Source organism: Molossus molossus, unplaced genomic scaffold (genome assembly GCF_014108415.1).
Source record: "Molossus molossus isolate mMolMol1 unplaced genomic scaffold, mMolMol1.p scaffold_m16_p_18, whole genome shotgun sequence".
Classification (NCBI taxonomy): domain Eukaryota; kingdom Metazoa; phylum Chordata; class Mammalia; order Chiroptera; family Molossidae; genus Molossus; species Molossus molossus.
This window is the reverse complement of record NW_023425353.1, coordinates 16,969,508-16,988,996: the sequence shown is the minus strand read 5'-3', so window position 1 is coordinate 16,988,996 and position 19,489 is coordinate 16,969,508. Positions and strand designations below refer to the sequence as shown.

The following is a 19,489-nucleotide window of genomic DNA, read 5'->3' as shown; positions in this document are numbered from 1 at the left end:
TTGCTCTGTGTGATGGGCCCCTGAACAGCTGATCCTCCAAGGTGGTCAGAGGTCAGTGGTCACAGCCAGTGCTTATAGCTGATCAGCCTGAGTAGATCCCTCCCATTGATGTGCCAACAGCAATCGAGACTCAATTACAATAGAAAAGTATACAGTTAACACAGGGAGGGATGCACCTCAAGTGCCCAGCTGGGGTGATCAGGGAGGTTGTGCCAATGGACACCTACTATAATAGGCTACCCTACCAAGCCTAGGAGTCGCAGCAACTCTACCTAATGCACAGAAACAAACACACGGAGGCAACCAAAATGAGGAGACAAAGAAACATGTCCCATATGAAAGAACAGAACAAAACTCCAGGAAAAGAACTAAACGAAATGGAGATAAGCAATCTAATAGATGCAGAGTTCAAAATACTAGTTATAAGGATGCTCAATGAACTTAGTGAGGACCTCAAGAATATAAAGAAGGACCAGTCAGAAATGGATGCATAGTCAGAAATAACGGATGCACTAACTGAAATAAAAAATAATTTACAGGCTATCAACAGCAGAGTACGTGAATCCAAAAATCAAACCATCAATTTGGAATATAAGGAAGTAAAAAACACCCAATCAGAACAGTAAAAAGAAAAAAAATTAAAAAAAAAAAAAAAAAAAAAGGATAGTGTAAGGAGCTTCTGGGACAACTTCAAGCATACCAACATTCACATCTTGGGGGTGCTGGAAGAAGAGAGAGACCAAGAAATTGAAAACCTACTTGAAAAATAATTGACAGAAAACTTCTCTAACTTGGTGAAGGAAATAGACATACATACAAGTCCAGGAAGCACAGAGAGTCCCAAACAAGATGAACCCAAAGAGGTACACATCAAGACACATGGTCATCAAAATGCCAAAGGTTAAAGACAAAGAGAGTCTTAAAAGCAGCAAGAGAAAAGTTACCTACAAGGGAGTTCCCATAGAACTGTTAGCTGATTTCTCAAAAGAAACTTTGCAGGCCAGAAGGGAGTGGCAAGAAATATTCAGTGATGAAAAGCAACAACCTACAACCAATATCACTCTATCCTGCAAAGCTGTCATTTAGAATCAATGGACATATCAAGAGCTTCCCAGACAAGAAAAAGCTAAAGGGGTTCATCACCACCAAACCAGTATTATATGAAATGTTGAAGGGTCTTCTTGAAGAACAAAAATAGGAACAATAAAATGGCAATAAATACATATCAACAATTAAATTTACATACCAAATGAACAAGCAGAACAGAAACAGACTCAGATACAGAGAACTTTTTGATGGTTGCCAGATGGGAGCGGGCTTGAGGAAAGGACGGGCAAAAAAAGGTAAAGGAATTAAGAAATACAAATTGGTTGTTAGACTGATTAACCTCAGAGAGAAGAGGGGGGTGTAGGAAGAGATAAACCAAAGAACTTATATGCATATATGAATAACCAATAGATAGAGACAATAGTCTGGCAAAGGCAGGAGGGGGGTGGGGGTGTCAATAGGGGACAAAAGGGGGGCATCTGTAATATTTTCAACAATAATGATAAACTAAAAAAATAAAAACAGTAGTATTTCTAAATAAATAGATATCATACATGACTTTGAATATGGGTACTTAAAGTAAAAAAATAAGTAGACATTTGACCATTTCACCTATATCCTCATTAAGTTTTCTTGTTTAATTTTGCCAAAACATTTTCTGGAATAACCACATGGGAATCAAAAAAGGAAAAATGCTTTGTATTTAGTCACCTTATATTAGAACTTATAAGAAATCATCAATGGTACTCAACTCTGACGAAAAATCAGAATCACCTGGAAGCTTTTAAAAACTCTACCAATGCCTAAGCTAATTAATAAATATTTGGTTTAACTGGGTTGGGTTGGGGTGGAGTTGGGGCATCTTTAGTAGAAGCTCTCCATTTCCAGGTGAGCAAATACACAAAATTTCACTTTTAAAAACTGCATTTCCTCAACTATGCTAACTTTCACTATCAAGGGAAAACAGGTTAACTAGTGAGGTTCAAGTAAACTTTAGTTTGTATTTCTACAGTTTAAGTTATCTGTCCTTCCCACTGACCTTTTAAATCCCCATGAACATCTAAGTCATTTTAAGTGCAGAAAAAATGGGACGAAAACAAAGTGTTCATTCTAACTAGGCAGTCCAGGATATGTAGTATAATACCATTCTGAACGATGTCCAAAACTCCTAAACCTTACCTTGATGAAGGTACAAACTTCGGAGGTTGTACATCTTCTTCATAAGTAAAAGACACAACTGCATATGGACACACGTGCCTTGGTCTTCGCCTTAGCTCATCAAAACCATACTCATAAAAATAATACTAAAAATAAGAAAATGCAAAATTAACTTGAAGGCAAAAAGTACTGATTGGAAATCTTGTATTTATCTGCCTGATTTTTGAGAAATATAACACTTAAATGGGCCTCTACCAAAAAATACCTTTAAGCACTGCTTGTAAATGTAAAATAATTTTTACTTTACAAGGTATTCCAAAAGTTTACTTTTGAAGAGTTGATCGTTGGGAATGTAGTCAACAAATTTCCTCATAAAAATGTTACAAAATGGGCTACTACATCAGCCCAGAAAAGCCAATTTGATACAAAAAGTAAAATACTAAGGACACAACCTCAACCAAACCCTACCATGTTGTTCATCATGTAAAAGAAAAACATTCTTGGCTCTAACTGCAGACAAAGCAGCAAAAGGGTGGCAAAAGAGATCACAAATATAGGTGACAAAGGTAGCTGACTCTTCCTACTATCCATCTGCATCTCCCCCTTCACCTATTCATAATATTCATTACATCAGGGTTTTGTGACCTGCAGATTAGTGGTTTTCATTAAAAAGATTGCCCTAGCCCTGGCAGGTTTGGCTCAGCGGTGAGCGTTGGCCTGCGGTCCAGAGAGACCCGGGTTCGGTTCCCGCTAAGGGCATGTACCTCAGTTGCGATTTGTCCCTGGCCCTGGTTGGTCGTGCGGGTGGCGGGCCGCTTGATGTGTCCCTTTCACATCGATGTTTCTCTCTCTCTCTCTCTCTCTCTCTCTCTCCCTCTCCCCCCTCCCTCCCTCCCTCCCTCTCCCTCTCTCTCCCTCTCTCTCTCTCCCTCCCCCTCTATCTGAACAAAAATGGAAAAGTGTCCTCGGGTGAGGATTAAAAAAAAAAAGATTGCCCTAATTTATAAACATGGCATTGTCCTTCACAGTCCATTCTTTTGGGATAACACTGATTTCAATAATGTTGTTGTTGCTCTTAAAATGCCTGAAAATTTTTTTTAAATATCAAGCCAGTTTACAAGTTCTGCTAGAAAAGCCAAATAATTACTTTATAGTTATATCTCGTATCTACCAATACTACAACAACAAATCAAATGAGTTATTCCAAATGACTTTGGTAAATATGATTTTGGCTAAAAGCCCCCAACAATAAATAGGTCTTGCCCACTGAAATTCTTCAAAAAGAAGACAAATTTTATTTTGTGTAACTCAAGTAAAAATTTTTAAGAAAAGAAGACATTTCCAGGGAGGTTAGCACCACCACTTTTTTGGATACATATATTTTTATATGTTTGTTAAAAACACTAACATTATTTTATAGTCAAACATCATATAAAAAACATGATGACTAAAATTCATCAAACAATACGTTTAAGTATGTGCACTTTACTTTGTATCAATTATATATGAATAAAGCTTAAAAATTAATTCTAAGTTTGCATCTTAAAAATGTTAATAAAAGTAGAAAATATCTATCAAATCGATAGTATAAAATAATATGAATTAAGGTATTTCAAAGGTCTTCAACTCTACCTTGAAAGATGAGTAGTATTTTATTAGGCAAGAGAACTTTCTAGGACAGAAAAAGCCAAGGCTTCAAAATGATATGAGGTGTGTTGAGGGCAGAGCTCATTTAAAAAAAACAACAACAAGATGGAAGTAACAGTCTACAGGCAGGGTGAGCTAGACTAAAGAATATGAATATTGCCCTGGCCGGTTTGGCTCAGCGGTTGGAGCGTCGGCCTGCGGTACAGAGAGACCTGGGTTCGGTTCCCGCGAAGGGCACGTACCTCGGTTGCAGTTTGTCCGCGGCCCTGGTTGGTTGTGCGGGTGGCAGCCACTCGATGTGTCCCTTCACATCGATGTTTCTCTCTCTGTCTCTTCCTCTCTCTCCCTCCCGCTCTATCTAAAACAAAAATATGGAAAAATGTCCTCGGGTGAGGATAAAAAAAAAAAAGAATATGAATATTATCTCTAAGTCTACGTTTCTGACTTGTCTTGGAAACACTGAATAAACAGCTGCGAGAGACACTGGAGTCTGGAAGTAATATGCGAAAACCAGAGTCAAGTGTGGTAGCAGAGGGAACTAAAAGTGGAACACTGTAAAGGATTTGGTGGCAAATCGGTATCAGGTCTTAACACCTAAAATGGATTCAGGTACCTACCTGAGTAAGCTCATAGGCTCGGTAAGCCAAAAGTGATGTAATTCTATTGACATTCTTCGACACGTGGCATTCATGCTTTGGTGTTGGGTCCAAAGCACTTTTATTTAATACAGATTCCAAACTTTTCACACCCATTAGGTCATATATACTTTTTATTTTACCCTAAAACAGAGAAAACCTTTTAAGTTCATCCAAACACAATTACTGACTATATAAAATTAATATTATAGAATACTTCTTTGAATATAAATGGCCTATTACAACAATTTTTTTCCTTTAATATCTGGTAATAAAGTAACAACCAACACAGTTTGCCAATATTGAAGCAGAAGAAAAAGTTAACCATAAAAAAAGTTGTTTGGCCCGGCAGGTGTGGCTCAGTGGTTGAGTGTCAACCCATGCACCAAGAGGTCGCTGGTTCGATTCCCGGTCAGGGCACATGTCCAGGTTGTGGGCCTGTTGTCCAGTGAGGAGCATGCAGGAGACAGCCAATTGATGTTCTTTCTCATACATGTTTCTCTCTCTCCCTGTCCCTCCCTCTCTAAAAATCAATAAAGAAAAATAATAATAAAAAAAGTGGTTTGATTATAACAAAGAAAAATTTTTATTTTTTATCCTCACCCAAGGACATTTTTCCATTTTTTGTTCAGATAGAGTGGGAGGAAGAGAGAGACAGAAACAGCGACGTGAAAGGGACACATTGAGTGGCTGCCTCCCACACAACCAAACTAGGGCCGAGGACAAACTGTGACCAAGGTACATGACCTTAGCAGGAACCGAAAATGGGTCTCTCTGGACCGCAGGCCGACGCTCCAACCGCTGAGCCAAACTGGCCAGGGCCAAAGAAAAATTTTTATTCTCACAAAATTTTTATTCATTAGCCTAAATGACATTACCAACATATTACCCTCCTTTTTTCATTCTATTCTTTGGAAAGGAAAGCAAACTCTAAAGTACAGTAAGCTTACATCCAAGATGGGAAACCACTGTCAAAAGTATCTTTATAGCCCTGGCCGGTTTGGCTCAGCAAATAGAGCGTCGGCCTGCGGTCCTGAGACACCCGGGTTTGGTTCCTGCTAAAGGCATGTACCTCGGTTGCAGTTTGTCCCCGACCCTGGCTGGGCTGTGTGTGTGGGTGGCAGCCACTCAATGTGTCCCTTTCACATCGATGTTTTTCTCTCTCTTCCTCTCTTTCCATCCCACTCTATCTGAACAAAAAAATGGAAAAATGCCCTTGGGTGAGAATATAAAAAAAAAAAGTATCTTCATAGCCTTGGCTGGTTTGGCTCAGCAATTACAGCATTGGCCCAAGGACTGAGGGGTCATGGGTTCGATTCCCAGACAAGGGCATGTACCTGGGTTGCAAGTGAGATACCTGGTCCTGGTTGGGGTCATGCTGGAGGCAACCAATCAATGTGTTTCTCTTACATCAATGTTTCTCTCTCTCTCTCACTCTCACTCTCACTCCCTCCCTCCCTCCCTCCTTCCCTTTCACTCTACCTGAAAATCAATGAGAAAGTATCCTTGAGTGAGGATTAACAACAAACACCAAAAAAAGTATCTTTATATACCAAACACAAGCAAGCAGTTTTTTAATTTAAACTCCTAAAGACAGGGTCAACTAAAATCCAAATCAAATGTTGTCTTTGACATATGAAATGTTAAAGGTGAAATTACCTTCATTATTTTAAAAATAACAACATCACCCACTGTCCCAGCTTCCAAAGGATTAGCTTGTAATAAATCAGCGTATCTAGAAAGATAGATACCTAGTAAAGAGGGAAAATTTTTTCAATTTAAATTTGAATTAAGGACACAAACACAAAAAAATCGAAATATTTAATCTAATGATAGATGAATGATATTACTGACACCTCTTTAAAAAAAAAAGTAATGACAGTAAAGATAGCTGATATTTAGCCAAAGTAAAAACAAAACAAGAAAATATGAAACTAATCAAATTGTTCAAAATCACTAGTACTCAACTAAGACCAAAAAAGAATAATAATAATTTATAAAAAATCAATTTGGAGCATGCAAAAATAAAAAACAAAGAATAAAACTGGTTCTACATCACAGAAACTAAACTTACTCTCCTTTTCTGGGAACATGACAACATATACATACATTTAATTATAATGACTACAGCAATATTAGATACATTTTAAATAGTACATAAATGAAAAAAGAAAAAAAGATTACCCATGGAAGGACTGCCAAGAATTGTTATTTTGGACTGGCCAACCTGTAATCCTTTTTCACATATGCTTTGAACCTAAATAAATAAAACAGTTCATCTTGCAATCATAATACATTAAAAGTGTAAGAAGATATTTTGTAAACTTGTTTTAAATAAAATCTAAGCTTCTAACCTAAGCATTTTCAACATTACAAAAATATCAACGTGAAACTGGCTTACGCTTCCCATGTAACCATAACTAGAATCCATTTTTGTTTATGCTAGGTGTGACAGATACTCAGAATTCATGTCACTCATACATAAACACCCTATTTTAGAGCAAATTAGAACTAGCAAAATATTTAAAGAGAAGTAACTCCACCTAAAAAATCTTCAATTAAAGAAGAAAAAAATAGTTCCCAGCACATACAACCAACAATATAGAAGATAATCTATTTTAATAAAAGGAAAATTATTATCAAGTACATTCTAAGGAAAGAAAATAGGATGGTCAGAAAAAAATGAGCACTTTTGAAAAACAAATCACAAAGCAATGAAATAGCTTTGCCTCACTAAATCATTTCTTCTATGTGTACATCAAGAAAATGTTATTTATAATTATCAAGTGTACTGTTGGATAACTGAAAAATCAGTAACTTACAATGGGAGCATCCTCAAATTGCTTTTTATAAAATAGGATCACTCACCTGATACCGATCAACCATCAGAAATGCATAGGATTCTGAAAGTTCTTTATCTGAACGGCCATCAAACTTCAGTTCTCTTCGCTTTTCTGTAAACTAAATGAAATAAAACCTGTAACAACTCTGTGGCATGTGATTACATTTTTTAAGCTAAGAGTTTCAGGAGTGTTATTTCTAAAATATTCCAAACCTACCAAAGTAGAAATTATCTTTTCTCTCCCTATAATTTCTGAGCTTCCATTTTTTTCCTGTTTTGTTTTTTTACCATTACAGTATAGTCAAATAAGCATCTAGTATTTATCAATTTTAACTTAATTTCCATTAAAATTGTACCACTCCAACTCTCCCATAGATTTTTAAAATCTTTATTGTTGCAAGTATTACAGATGTTTCTCCTTTTTTCCCCCACTGACCCTGTCCTCCCAGCTCCCACCCCCTCCTGCCTTCCCCACACTGTTATCTGTATTCATTGGTTATGCATAGACACCTTCTCCCATAGGTTTTTAAGTTCATGTTTTCGTTATCTTTGGATCTCTCATTTTATTTAGCATGGTGCACTACACAGAGTAAGTGGTTTAATAAATCTGTTGAATGACCCACTTCTAAACTATAAACTCAATTAGGACAAGAAAAAAAATGTTTCATTTCTTTATAAGTGTATTCTCAATGCTAAGTACATAAAACATGACCCATATATATTTCCAGGATAAAAGAGTGACTTAGTCTAAGTACATCTGAACTGTAAGTCACCCTAAACTGCTGGCTTTTGCTTTTAGATACAAGAAGATGGATACACATTCAAAATATGGAACCCATATCTAATTTATATGTAGTACACAGGCCATTACTGATGTTCAATAATATAATTAGAGAATCTATAAACTAAAATTGCATATAAAATTAACAAATAATCTCTATCATATCATGAAACCACATCAAACTACCAAAGTTTTCATTTTCTCTGTGAGCAAGTACCATAGGGATCCTTTCAAAGTTAAGTTCTGGTAGCGCAGGGTTGATCAGCTTATAAAAGCACAAAATTAATAGTATTTCATGTATATCAGAAAGCAATATATACATCAAATATTTCTAAACACCTCATTTGTATTACTTCAAAATTACACGTCGGATTTTCCTAAATCAAATCTCAAAGAATGTTCTAATACATACATGAACATAAGTTCACTATCTAACATGCTTAACTATTTCCCTTTGTTTGTACTTTTCCACTATGAGTATCAATAATTCAATCATCAGAAAACAATTGAGAAAATTAAGCATATCCTTAAAAGAAAAAATACACATTTGATTTATCTTCCAATTTAGGCACAACGTACTGTTAAGAGATTCCATTTAATTAATATGTACTTGAAAAAGCAAGAAACCTTGTTATGAATTTACAATTAAGCTATTACCAATAAGTATTTAACATTCATTTTTAGTAAAAGAAATCATTTTACATAATCACATGTTAACAGCAGATCAATGTAGTGATATATCAACAATGTTCAGGAGAAAAAAAGATATAATTTAAAACTTGTTTTCCCTTCCATAATTTGGCTTTCCTAAAAATTCTAGCATTGTATTTTTAATCCTTACCTGAGGACATGCTTAGAGAACAGAATTGGGTGGGACAGGAAGGGGTGGGGGGAGAGGGAGAGGGAGAGAAAGAAACATAAATTGACCACCTTCTGTACATGCCCCAACCAAGGATCGAACCTGCAACCCAGGTATGTGCCCTGACCAGGAATTGAACTGGCAACCTTTCGGCACACAGGCCAACGCTCAACCAACTGAGCCACTCCAGCTGGGCAAAATCTTCAGCATTTTTAAAGAAAAGAAAGGTAAAACAAATTCCAGGCTATTAGTTGATTCTGCAGAATCTGACAATTACAATTTAAAACGTACCTCTTTTTCCAAGAGCTCATTATGTACCAAGCAAGCACGCTTGTAGTTAAAATTTGTTACTGAGGATGGTTCAAGGTAAGATGAATGGAGAATATTTAACACATCTTCAAATTCACGAGATCCTGGAGTTAATGGCTGAAAAAGGGCTAAAATAAAAAATATTAATTTTAAGATTATTCCATCTTAAATGTAGTTTTTTCTAATTTTGTGAGCTTTTAGAGTTTTAAAAGGCTTCAAGATTATCTTATTTTGTGATATACAAGAGATCCTCATTGGTTCGCTGAAGAAAAATTAAAACCAGTTGCCCAAATTGACCAGTTCCTTCAGCAATGAGCACCTAGCATTAAACATGCAGACAATGTTATAATTTTGCAAATCTAAATTGCTTAAATACTCTCATAAGAACCTTCCCATATATTTAACCTACCCCAACTCATATTTTATGTTACACTGAAACAATGGACTGTTTATTTCAACTAAATGCTTACAACCTAACTGATAAAGTATAAAATCACTGAATATGACACTTAGGTGTCTATAAAATAAAATGATTCTGTTTGGTGTTTAGTACTAAAGTTAGATATGCTGCATCCACTGGTACCTTGTACTACCAGTATTAAGTGGCAGGATATTCATTACAAAAACTTAATGAAAAGATGTAAAGCTTTAGAGTCAAACCTAAATGCAAATATCCTATCTAGCATTTTCTGGCTTTATGGAGACCCTGGGTGAATCAATTACTTAACCAAACATAAGTTCAGTTCTCCCATCTGTAGAACAGAGAAATTTAGCTATCCTAGTAACCATTATATGCTACATGCCACATGAGAAAACACATGAAAAAGCTCTAAGCACAAAGACATCTGGCACAAAGACAATAAAGGTTTTTATTCCCCACTCCTCTAACTATCCCACATCCCCATTTAATTTCTAAAATACGTTAACTGTCATTTTTGGACCAGTGGATTACTGGTCAAATTTCTAGTTTATGCATGAAATAATTTAACTTGCTCATAAATTTCAAATATTGAGCATATATATGTACAAATTTTCCCCAAACCAAAAAGGAACCACTTATTTTTCACTGTAGATAACTTGCTATACTTTATTTCCATTCTTTCAAAATATTACTAATGTCACAAAATACTTATGAAAACAGTGTTTACTTATACATACTCTTAAAGATACTAGACAGCAACAGCTAATAAGCTGTATTATTTTTTACTGTATTTTCTATACATAGTAAGGATATGAAGTCAAATGATATATCCATTCATCTACCAAGCCATATATATATATACATATTACAAAAGTGTTTGTAAAATGTAGCTTTCAGTTACAGAATGTGTATTGAACAAATGGTTATCATTACTGTGGGATCACACACTAAAAAAATTTTTTTTATCCTCACCTGAGAACATTTTTCCATTTTTTGTTCAGATAGAGTGGGGAGGGAGCGAGAAACATCGACGTGAAAGGGACACATCAAGTGGTTGCCACCCACACAACCCAACCAGGGCCAGGGACAAACTGCAACCAAGGTACATGCCCTTAGCGGACACCGAACCCGAGTGTCTTTGGACCACAGGCCGATGCTCTAACCGCTGAGCCAAACCGGCCAGGGCCTAAAAATTTTTTTAAAAAAAGAGTAACACCAATATAATTCTAAGGCAATAAAGACACTGGGAGTACATAGGGGGGTGGGGGGGAAGCACTAAAAACAAAACAAAAAACCCTCATTTGTACTACATAAATATACTCAATAATGTATTGATTATAAGCTCCATGACAGCTGTTACTGTATCTACCTTATTCATTACTCTATCTGTACCATGCCAGTAGTCAGAATTGTAAGTACTGGCCCAAGTAAGTTGAACGACCAAATGAGTGAATAAAGGAAATGAGAATACATTTTGTCAAGTTTTCCTTTTTTTTAATAAAAAATGATTACCATCATTTAAAACTAGGGCTCATATTGCCCTAGCCAGTTTGGCTCAGTGGTGAGAGCATCAGCCTGTGGACTGAAGGGTCTTGGGTTAGATTCCCAGTCAAGGGCACCTACCTGCATTGCAGGTTTGATCCCCAGGCCGGGCTGGGGTCGCGCAGGAGGCAGGCAGGCAATCAATGTGTCTCTCTCACATTAGTATTTCTCTTTCCTTCCTCTCTCTCCCCAAATCAATGAAAACATATCCTCTGGTGAGGATTAAAAACAAACAAAAAAAACCAATGACTCAAAATAATTTTCATCATAAAGAAAAACTCTGCTTTCTATTGCATCTCGTTTCTGTGCTGGTTCCTTGAGGGCCCTTATCCATCTTGTTCACCCCTATATATCTATCACACATACTAGGTGCTCAATAAAGACTACCGAATGAATATGCTCACAGGGTTAGTCATTAAAATTCTGAAAATAAATTAAAAAATTAGGTCTCACAAACTCAACAATTCAGTTATAAAACAAAAGGAAAACTCAAAAAAGAGGGAGAAATACATTCTCTGAATTCTATAGGATGTGGTAGGAAAAAACAGTTTTTCTTTGTGACTGTCCCCAACTAAATACAGAAAAGCAGCAAGGAAAACACCATGTGAACTAGTCTTTATAGGCTTTCACATCCCAGATGGATCAAGCACAATTTAAAACTACCATATGATTTCACTTATATATGAATCTAATGAGCAAAAATATTTTTAAAAGTAACGAACAAAATACAGACTACAGATACAAAGAATAGACGGACAGCTGCAGTGGAAGAGGTGCTGTGTGAAAAAGGTAAAGGGATTAAGCAAAAACCAAAAAAAACTCATAAACACAGACAATAAACAGTAGGGTGATTACCAGAGGGAAAGGGGGGGTGGGACGAGATAGAAGAGGGCAAAAGGGAATAAATTGTGATTGAAGGAGACGACTTGGGGTAGTAAACACACAATACAATGTACAGCTGATATACTACAGAATTATACACCTGAAACCTATATAATTTTATTAACCAATGTCACCCCCAATAAATTCAATAAAAATAAAAAAAAAAAAACAAAAAACACTTGGTTTATGCATGATTAATTTGTATGTTTCTCAACTAACAGTGATTTAAGATATCTAACATATGCCAAAGGTATCATATGGTTTCAAATTTCTAGGAAATTTTACAAGTCTACATAAAAGAAATTATTTTCTGATTTAGTTAAGTTGTCTCAACCCTATTTCCACCATCAATCTAATCATAAGTAAAAAATTAAGAGGTTAATCATATAAATTTATATAGCAATTAACATTCAAGCTTTTCTCAAAAAAGTATTTAACATGTTTCAGTCCTAAGTATTATCCTAAAGAGTCAAATATATTCAAGTAGACTTGTCAATGAAAAGAAAAAAAATTATTGTGAAAGAAAACAGAAAAAGATGCAAGATTTTAGGTCTAACAATAAACCATGTCCTGGGTATTTTACATTTCAAAATGCCTCAGCTGGCTTTACTAATTCAGCTAGAAGTGTAATTTCTACTGTTTCTTCCCAATTATAACTTCTAAAAAAATAAAATTATGCTGCAAATATTTTTAAGGATTCAGGTCAATGTGCCAGTAATAGAAGTTTAGAAATTTAACCTTTCTGTCGTGAATGTGCATTCCCTGGTGGTCTATTTTGTCTTTAATACTCTCTCAACACTAAATACATCCTAATCAACATATCCTGTCACTTCTTTTAAAGAAAACATTTATACATCATAATCTTAACGATTGACCACTTTTTGAAGCAATAATAATAAACAACCCTGTGACTATGCACTTAAAGAAGTCAGTATCTAATATATTGTTTTCTGGATTCTGACATTATTGAGTCTAATAATTAGTGGGTCATTACTACTTTTCAGAAACTGTACTAAGAGCTTTAAATGCATTACCTCATCTAATCATCAAAACCACCCTATTTAGTTCACTATGCCCATTTCACAAATGAAACTGAGATAGCTAGAGTTACCTTGCCCTAGGTTTCAAGGTTAATGAATAGGGGAGCTGGGATTCAAACGCAGGTTGCCCAGAGCTCCAAATCTTGAATTCTGAACTATAAAAATAAAAATAAAGTGTGTATATAAGAGCTCAAACTAATATTTCTAAGACCTAGACAAATATATATTTTCCTTATTTTAGAACAAGAAATCATATAGAGCACTTAGACATAGGAAATTAGCTATAAAACAAAAAGAATCTGATGCCTAGCACTATGCTACTTCTCCCCCTTCTCATTTTAATGCTTTTAACAGGGCCAAAAGCCATGACACCCTTTTTAGGTTTATAAAGGTTAACAGCAGCAGCAACAGTTCTTCCACACATTAAGAAACACATAACTTAGTTACATGACTTCTGTCAAATGCATGTCAATGTCTAATGAGTTGATTTCTGATCATAATTCACAAAGTTTCCCTATTGACAAAACTGATTGTAAATGTGTTTTATAAGGATTGAAGACCAGATTTACAAAAACACCTGGAGATTTACAATTCAGATGAGGAAACACGGTATCACAGAATCAGAACTAGAATCCAGGTTTCCTGACTCCCAGTGCGTATTATCATTAAATATTTTTAATTACTGGTAGTATACAAAACATACTCAAGAATTTAATGGTATATTTAACCGGTTGGAAAGAACAATATGTAGGTCATCTAATAGTTCCTTAGTCAAAAGAACATTTTCCCTCAATTACCTACCTTTACCAATTTATTTAGTGTCAATGCTGATGTTCATGTTTGTATTAAGATTGTGTATATGCAAAAACAAAATTTATTATATACATATACATAAAAACAAGCTAAACTTTTAACAGGCTGACCACTTATCAAAATATACAAATGTATAACATAAAACACACATTCCGCCCTGGCCTGTTTGGCTCAGCGATTAGAGCGTCGGCCTGCGGTCCAGAGAGACCCGGGTTCGGTTCCCGCGAAAGGGCACGCACCTTGGTTGCAGTTTGTCCCTGGCCCTGGTTAGGGTTGTGCGGGAGGCAGCCACTTGATGTGTCCCTTTCACATCGATGTTTCTCTCTCCCTCCCTGCCTCCCACTCCAAAAAAGGAAAAATGTCCTCAGGTGAAGATAAAAAAAAACAAAAACAAAAAAACACACATTCCAAGTAACTAATTCATGGAAGAAAGGGAAATAATAAAGAGGCTGAGGATCACGTGTCTGTAATTCTCTCTGAATCCACCTCTGAAATCTATTAGTACTAATGATTGAAATACAATAATTATCTATTTGGCCCTGGCTGGTTTGGCTCAGGCGTTAAGAGCATTGGCCTATGGACCAGAGAGTCCCGGGTTCAGTTCCCCCTGGGGCACGTACCTCGGTTGTAGTTTGACCCCAGCCCCGGTTGGGGTTGTGGGGGTGGCAGCTAGTCGATGTGTCTCTCTCATGTCAATGTGTCTGTCTCTCTCTCTCTTCCTCCCTATCTGAAGATAAATGCAAAATTATCCTCAGGTGAGGATCAAAAAATAAGTAAAAATAAATATCTATTTGTCCTTTATAATAATTAAGTTTCTTTAAAAATCACTTTTCTTCAGTCTAAAAAGTCGCTACAGACATAATACTTTAGGGATGGTACTTCATCTCTAAATCAAGGTTGAACATACTGTGGAATTAACCATGAATACACTGGCAGAGATCTACAGAGACAAGTACAAACGTAACACTGTTGACTTTTTTGGGGGCTAGGGACTAGGTCAAAGAAAATTTTACTTCCATTACCTAGTCTTTATATGCATCTATCAAACATTTTATGTTGATAACTGGATTCTGCCTACACCGTCCTTCTTAGCTTTACTTCTATGTAGGGAAATCTATGGTACTTAAAACCCAGTCATTCACATATAACTACTGAAACAGCATGGCCATTTCCTTAAGAAGGAGACTTTGCTCCAAAGTCTTCAGGAAGACAATTTCAAACGTTGTGGGAAAAGATGGGAGTTGGGGAGAATTAGCCATAGACTAGACCAGTATATGGATGCGGTGCATGAAAACACACATGCATGAGTCCCAGGTATATGACCAGTTAATCTTGTGCCCTACAGAAAACATTAGGCAAAACACATTTTACAGAAAGTGATTTCCCAAGAACTTTGGAAAAACTGTATCAAATACAATTACCATTTTAACTTTTGTTGACTGACAGTATTCGATTTTAGAGTAAAAGAAGGCAAAAGTAAAATATCTACTGAAAAAATGCAATTCTAAAATTTGGTTAAATGTAGAATAGTGTCTCTTTACATTACTAAAGAAAATAGCCCAACCAATAAATAACACAACATACATTAGGGTAAAATTTTACCTTCTAGTTAATAGTTAGGTCACTTAATCTGTCAGTAGTGATTAAATGTATTCATTTTATAATGAATGTAATCTCAATTCCCCAAGGATGAACATATGCTGAACAATTCTAAATTTAGGTTAAAATTTTTTTAAATAGGTTAGATCAAACACAAAATAAAACTCTTATTATAAAAAAAAAAGTCTTGACCTGGCTGGTGTGGCTCAGCAGTTAGAGCATCAGCCTGCAGACTGAAGGTCTCGAGTTCGATTTCCATAACAAGGCACATATGTACCTGAGTTGCAGGTTAGATCCCCAGCCCTGGTAAATAGGCAACCAATCAAAGACACATCCATGTTTCTCTCTCTCTCTTTCTCTCCACCCCCGCCTCCCCCACTACTCTATCTAAAAATCAATGGAAAAATATCCTCTGGTGAGAATTAACAAAAAAAAAGAAAGAAAAAAGAAAGGTCTTGTTGCAGTTTGAGTAAATAACAGGTACTCTAGACTTAGGTTCAAATTCCAACTCCACCATTTATTAGCTGTATGGCCTTGGGCAAGTTATCTAACCTCTCTCAGTATTTCCCTTTCCTCATCTATAAAATGGGAATAGTACCTACCACATAGTATTGTTGAGATTTTGTTAACACATATAAACTACTTAGAATGATGCCTACAACTTATTAAGCATTATAAAGTATTTACTAATACTCCTTAATTAGAATGGTAGTATTTTGGATGTTATGTTATTGTCAAGACAAAGAACTGAGTCAACACGTTATCATACTCATATAGTATTTACCTTTAAGGTACTAAAAATATTCAAGTCCTAATCTTAAATTTCATTGGAAAAGCAGTCAGAAGAAAAGGTTTGCTATAGTAAAATATGACCCCAACAGAACTTTTGATACTGAACAGTTCGAGAAGAGGTATCTACTAAAAATGATCTACTATTCATTAGACTTAGTTGTTTACAACTAACACCTAGTGAAATCTTATACCTTTCAAGACTTCTAAGAAATGATTTTGAAATTGTGAAAATGGCAGTACATGCTGCACTGTTTTTGTTAAAGCATTTTTAAAAAATAATGAAAAGTTGAATTTTTCTACTAAATTCTATCACCAAGCACCAATTGCTCTCAGCTTGGACAGGATAAAAGTCTGTGGTGGTAAAATAGCTGTTTATTTAATTTTTAAAGGCTCTATTTAAATTATTGCACTATTTGATTATCTGCTTAGTGTATAAATAGTAGACAAGTTAAAAATTACTCTATTTCACTAAACATGAAAAAAGTCCATTGTGTTATATTATCCTTATCTACAACCGCTATGACAAGAAAAAGGTAACGACCTTTGGCCTCTAAGTGGTAAATATACATTTTCCCCAAAGGGCATCAGACTCAGGAGAGAAAACAGTTTCATATTTCCTAATTTCTCAGTTATATCTGCTTTTAGTGTGTTCAAATACAGCAGCATCATAATTTATCTTATTAAAAAAGACACACAAAACACAGTACCTTTTGACATTTTCTAGTGCCTTCCCTCATTTCAAACCAAACTGTGAAGCTTTCTGGGTCAATTTTCTGATCCTATCAAAAAGTAAAAGGTGGTACATCACGATTTATGATGTACCATAAACTATATTAACCGGGGCCCACGTGAACTTACTTCCAACTACCAACTGATAATGTAGGTTGGGCATCTAATTTTTCTCATATGGACTATACTATGTATCTAAACTAAAAGAATTGACACAAGCATCCTCTTGAAACCTAAAATATATTACATTAACTTGTTTAAAAAATATTTCTAGAAGCATTCTTCATGCTGGTGGACAAAAGGTAACTTCACCTTTGTCACCATTGTTTCTAACAAGGATGTCCTTGGCTCTGTCATCCAAGCAGAAATTAACAGTTTGATTTTATGTGTATCTAACTGGCAAAAGGTTCTAACAATTTCAGTTGTGCAAATGGAACTGGTTATGCACTGGGAAAGAAGCACATGCTTCATTCCAGAATCTTTACTAAGATTCAAATTACAAATAAAAGTTTTCTGAAAAAAAAAACACATTATTTTTCAAAGTAAATCATGACAAACTGAACCACGCAATATTAAAAAAAAAAGTGGGGGGGCTTTAAATTGACTAAATCCAGAACATTCTGAATCACTGGGTAGTCAAAAATAGTACAATAACAGAAAACAATAATTTTGATCTCCGTTAAAATGGTATTAAGTTTAAAAAAGCTAAACGTAGTTCATGTAACTGTTCCCATAGTGGTTCCAAAAATTAGACTGGTCTTTATTATTATTTTTTTTCCATCTTAAATTCTCCTCTGCGATATCAAATTGGTGACTCTTGGGCATAAGCTAACCTCTCCCTATTTTCCATAGGGAAGTTACTGCACCAAGAACCTACCTTCCCATTCTTCTCAAATACAGTTTAAAAATACACTAAAGTTTGGATTTAAAGAGCGAGAGAGAGAGAGAGACCTATTTTATCAAACGCTTCAAAATCAAGAAAAGAATCTACATGGAAATGAAGTGTGATGAAAAATAGCAGTGTGCATGGATCACATCTAATGGAGATTTCTAGACAAGGGAAGGCGCTGACATCGAGCCAATTTCAAGTAGACACAGAGCTGAAGAATTTCCACAGGGAGCAGCACTTGTGATCCTCTGAACAATGGCCTTGGAGAAAGCTCCAGAATCCATGGCCACGGGCTATTTCCAGTGAGACTTCTCAGAAGCATCCTTAGGGGGACACATCAGCTTCTCTGCCTCCGGGGGCTGGGAGGGAGGGGCGCCGAGCACCATTTTTCCTCTCTGGGAGCTGCAGCCTGACGGACAAGCTTCCGACCTGCGCTACTTCCAGCTTCCACGGGGAGGGGGGCAGGGGAGCGTGGTTCCACCGCTTTCCTCTCGCACCAAGCGCAGCAGCTGGGCGGCCGTGGCAGTGAGGGGAGAGGCGGCTGGCGCTGCATGCGTGTTTACGTGTCTCGAATGGGTGTGGGAAGGAGACAGAGAGACTCTAATGGAAAGATGGAGGGGAGAGAGAAGGAGGGGTTGGGGAAGAGAGGAAGCACCACCTTTCTTTTCTCTGCTCTTCCTGGGGATCTGAAAACTCCTCCTAACGGGCCTTTCGGGTTCTTCGGGGCCTTTGGGGAGCGCGGCCGCGCCCGCCTCAGTCGAGTCCTGAGGCTGCTCTTGGCTGACGCTCGCGGTGGCCTCGGCCGCCGCGGTCTCCTCAGGCCCGGCGCCGCCGCCGGGCTCCGTGATGCCGAGGCCGCCGCCGCCGCCGCCATTTTGTGGGGAAGATTCAAGCTCCGGAAGCGCCTGCTTCATCTCCTCGTCCCCGCCGCCGCCGCCACTTTCACAGCTCGAGTCCGTCGGCGGAGAGGCTTCCATCTCCGTAGCAGTCGCCATCGCGCCGGCGAGAGGAGCGCAGGGAAGCTTCTGCCAACAAGGTCGACGGGGGTGGGGGGAAGGGGCGGCGGGGCCGGCCTCGCCGCCTAGCCGCTCTCAGCCCACCCACACCCTTCCCCCCGGGGCCGCGGGCCGCGGTCCCGACCCAGGAGCCTCACGAGGCCCCCAAAGCGGGCGCCCCAACCGTGCTGCCCGGCCCCAGGAGCCGCTCCTCGCTCGTGCAGTTCTTCGGCCAGCCCCCGCCACTCAACGTGCTCGCGTCTGTGCAGAGAGGAGGCGGGGCCACCATGGACCGCTCCGCCAATGGGGGTGCGGCACCCACCTCCGCGGGTACGGATACGACCGCGCCGGGGGGCGGAGCCTTGGGGCGCTGGAGCCCGCCAAAAGGGGCGATTGCAACGCCCCGCTAGTACCTCGACGCCGCGGCTGGCTGCGGGTTGGATGGACCTAAAGGCGAGCTGCCAGTTCCGAGACCGCGCCTGGCCTGAGCCAGGTAGAGCAGGCGTCGC

General features: G+C 37.6%; 1 protein-coding gene across 12 annotated transcripts in view; it reads right to left on the bottom strand.

Annotated features, from left to right (window-relative positions):
• Positions 1–19,205, bottom strand: part of TASOR (transcription activation suppressor) — a 59,212-nt gene extending 40,007 nt beyond the window's left edge. For 6 of the 12 annotated variants that reach the window (XM_036267279.1, XM_036267280.1, XM_036267268.1 and 3 more), the window contains exons 1-7: positions 18,644–19,205; positions 9,261–9,406; positions 7,356–7,448; positions 6,672–6,744; positions 6,147–6,238; positions 4,470–4,631; positions 2,227–2,351 (exon numbers count right to left, since the gene is read on the bottom strand). In XM_036267279.1, the coding sequence (XP_036123172.1) occupies positions 2,227–2,351; positions 4,470–4,631; positions 6,147–6,238; positions 6,672–6,744; positions 7,356–7,448; positions 9,261–9,406; positions 18,644–18,980 (1,028 nt within the window). In that variant the 5' untranslated portion in view covers positions 18,981–19,205. Of the gene's footprint in view, positions 1–2,226; positions 2,352–4,469; positions 4,632–6,146; positions 6,239–6,671; positions 6,745–7,355; positions 7,449–9,260; positions 9,407–13,234; positions 13,323–14,596; positions 14,638–17,074; positions 17,471–18,643 lie in introns of those variants that run through there. The other 6 variants (XM_036267271.1, XM_036267272.1, XM_036267273.1 and 3 more) reach the window with 5 other exon arrangements.
• Between the last annotated feature and the right edge of the window lie 284 nt (positions 19,206–19,489).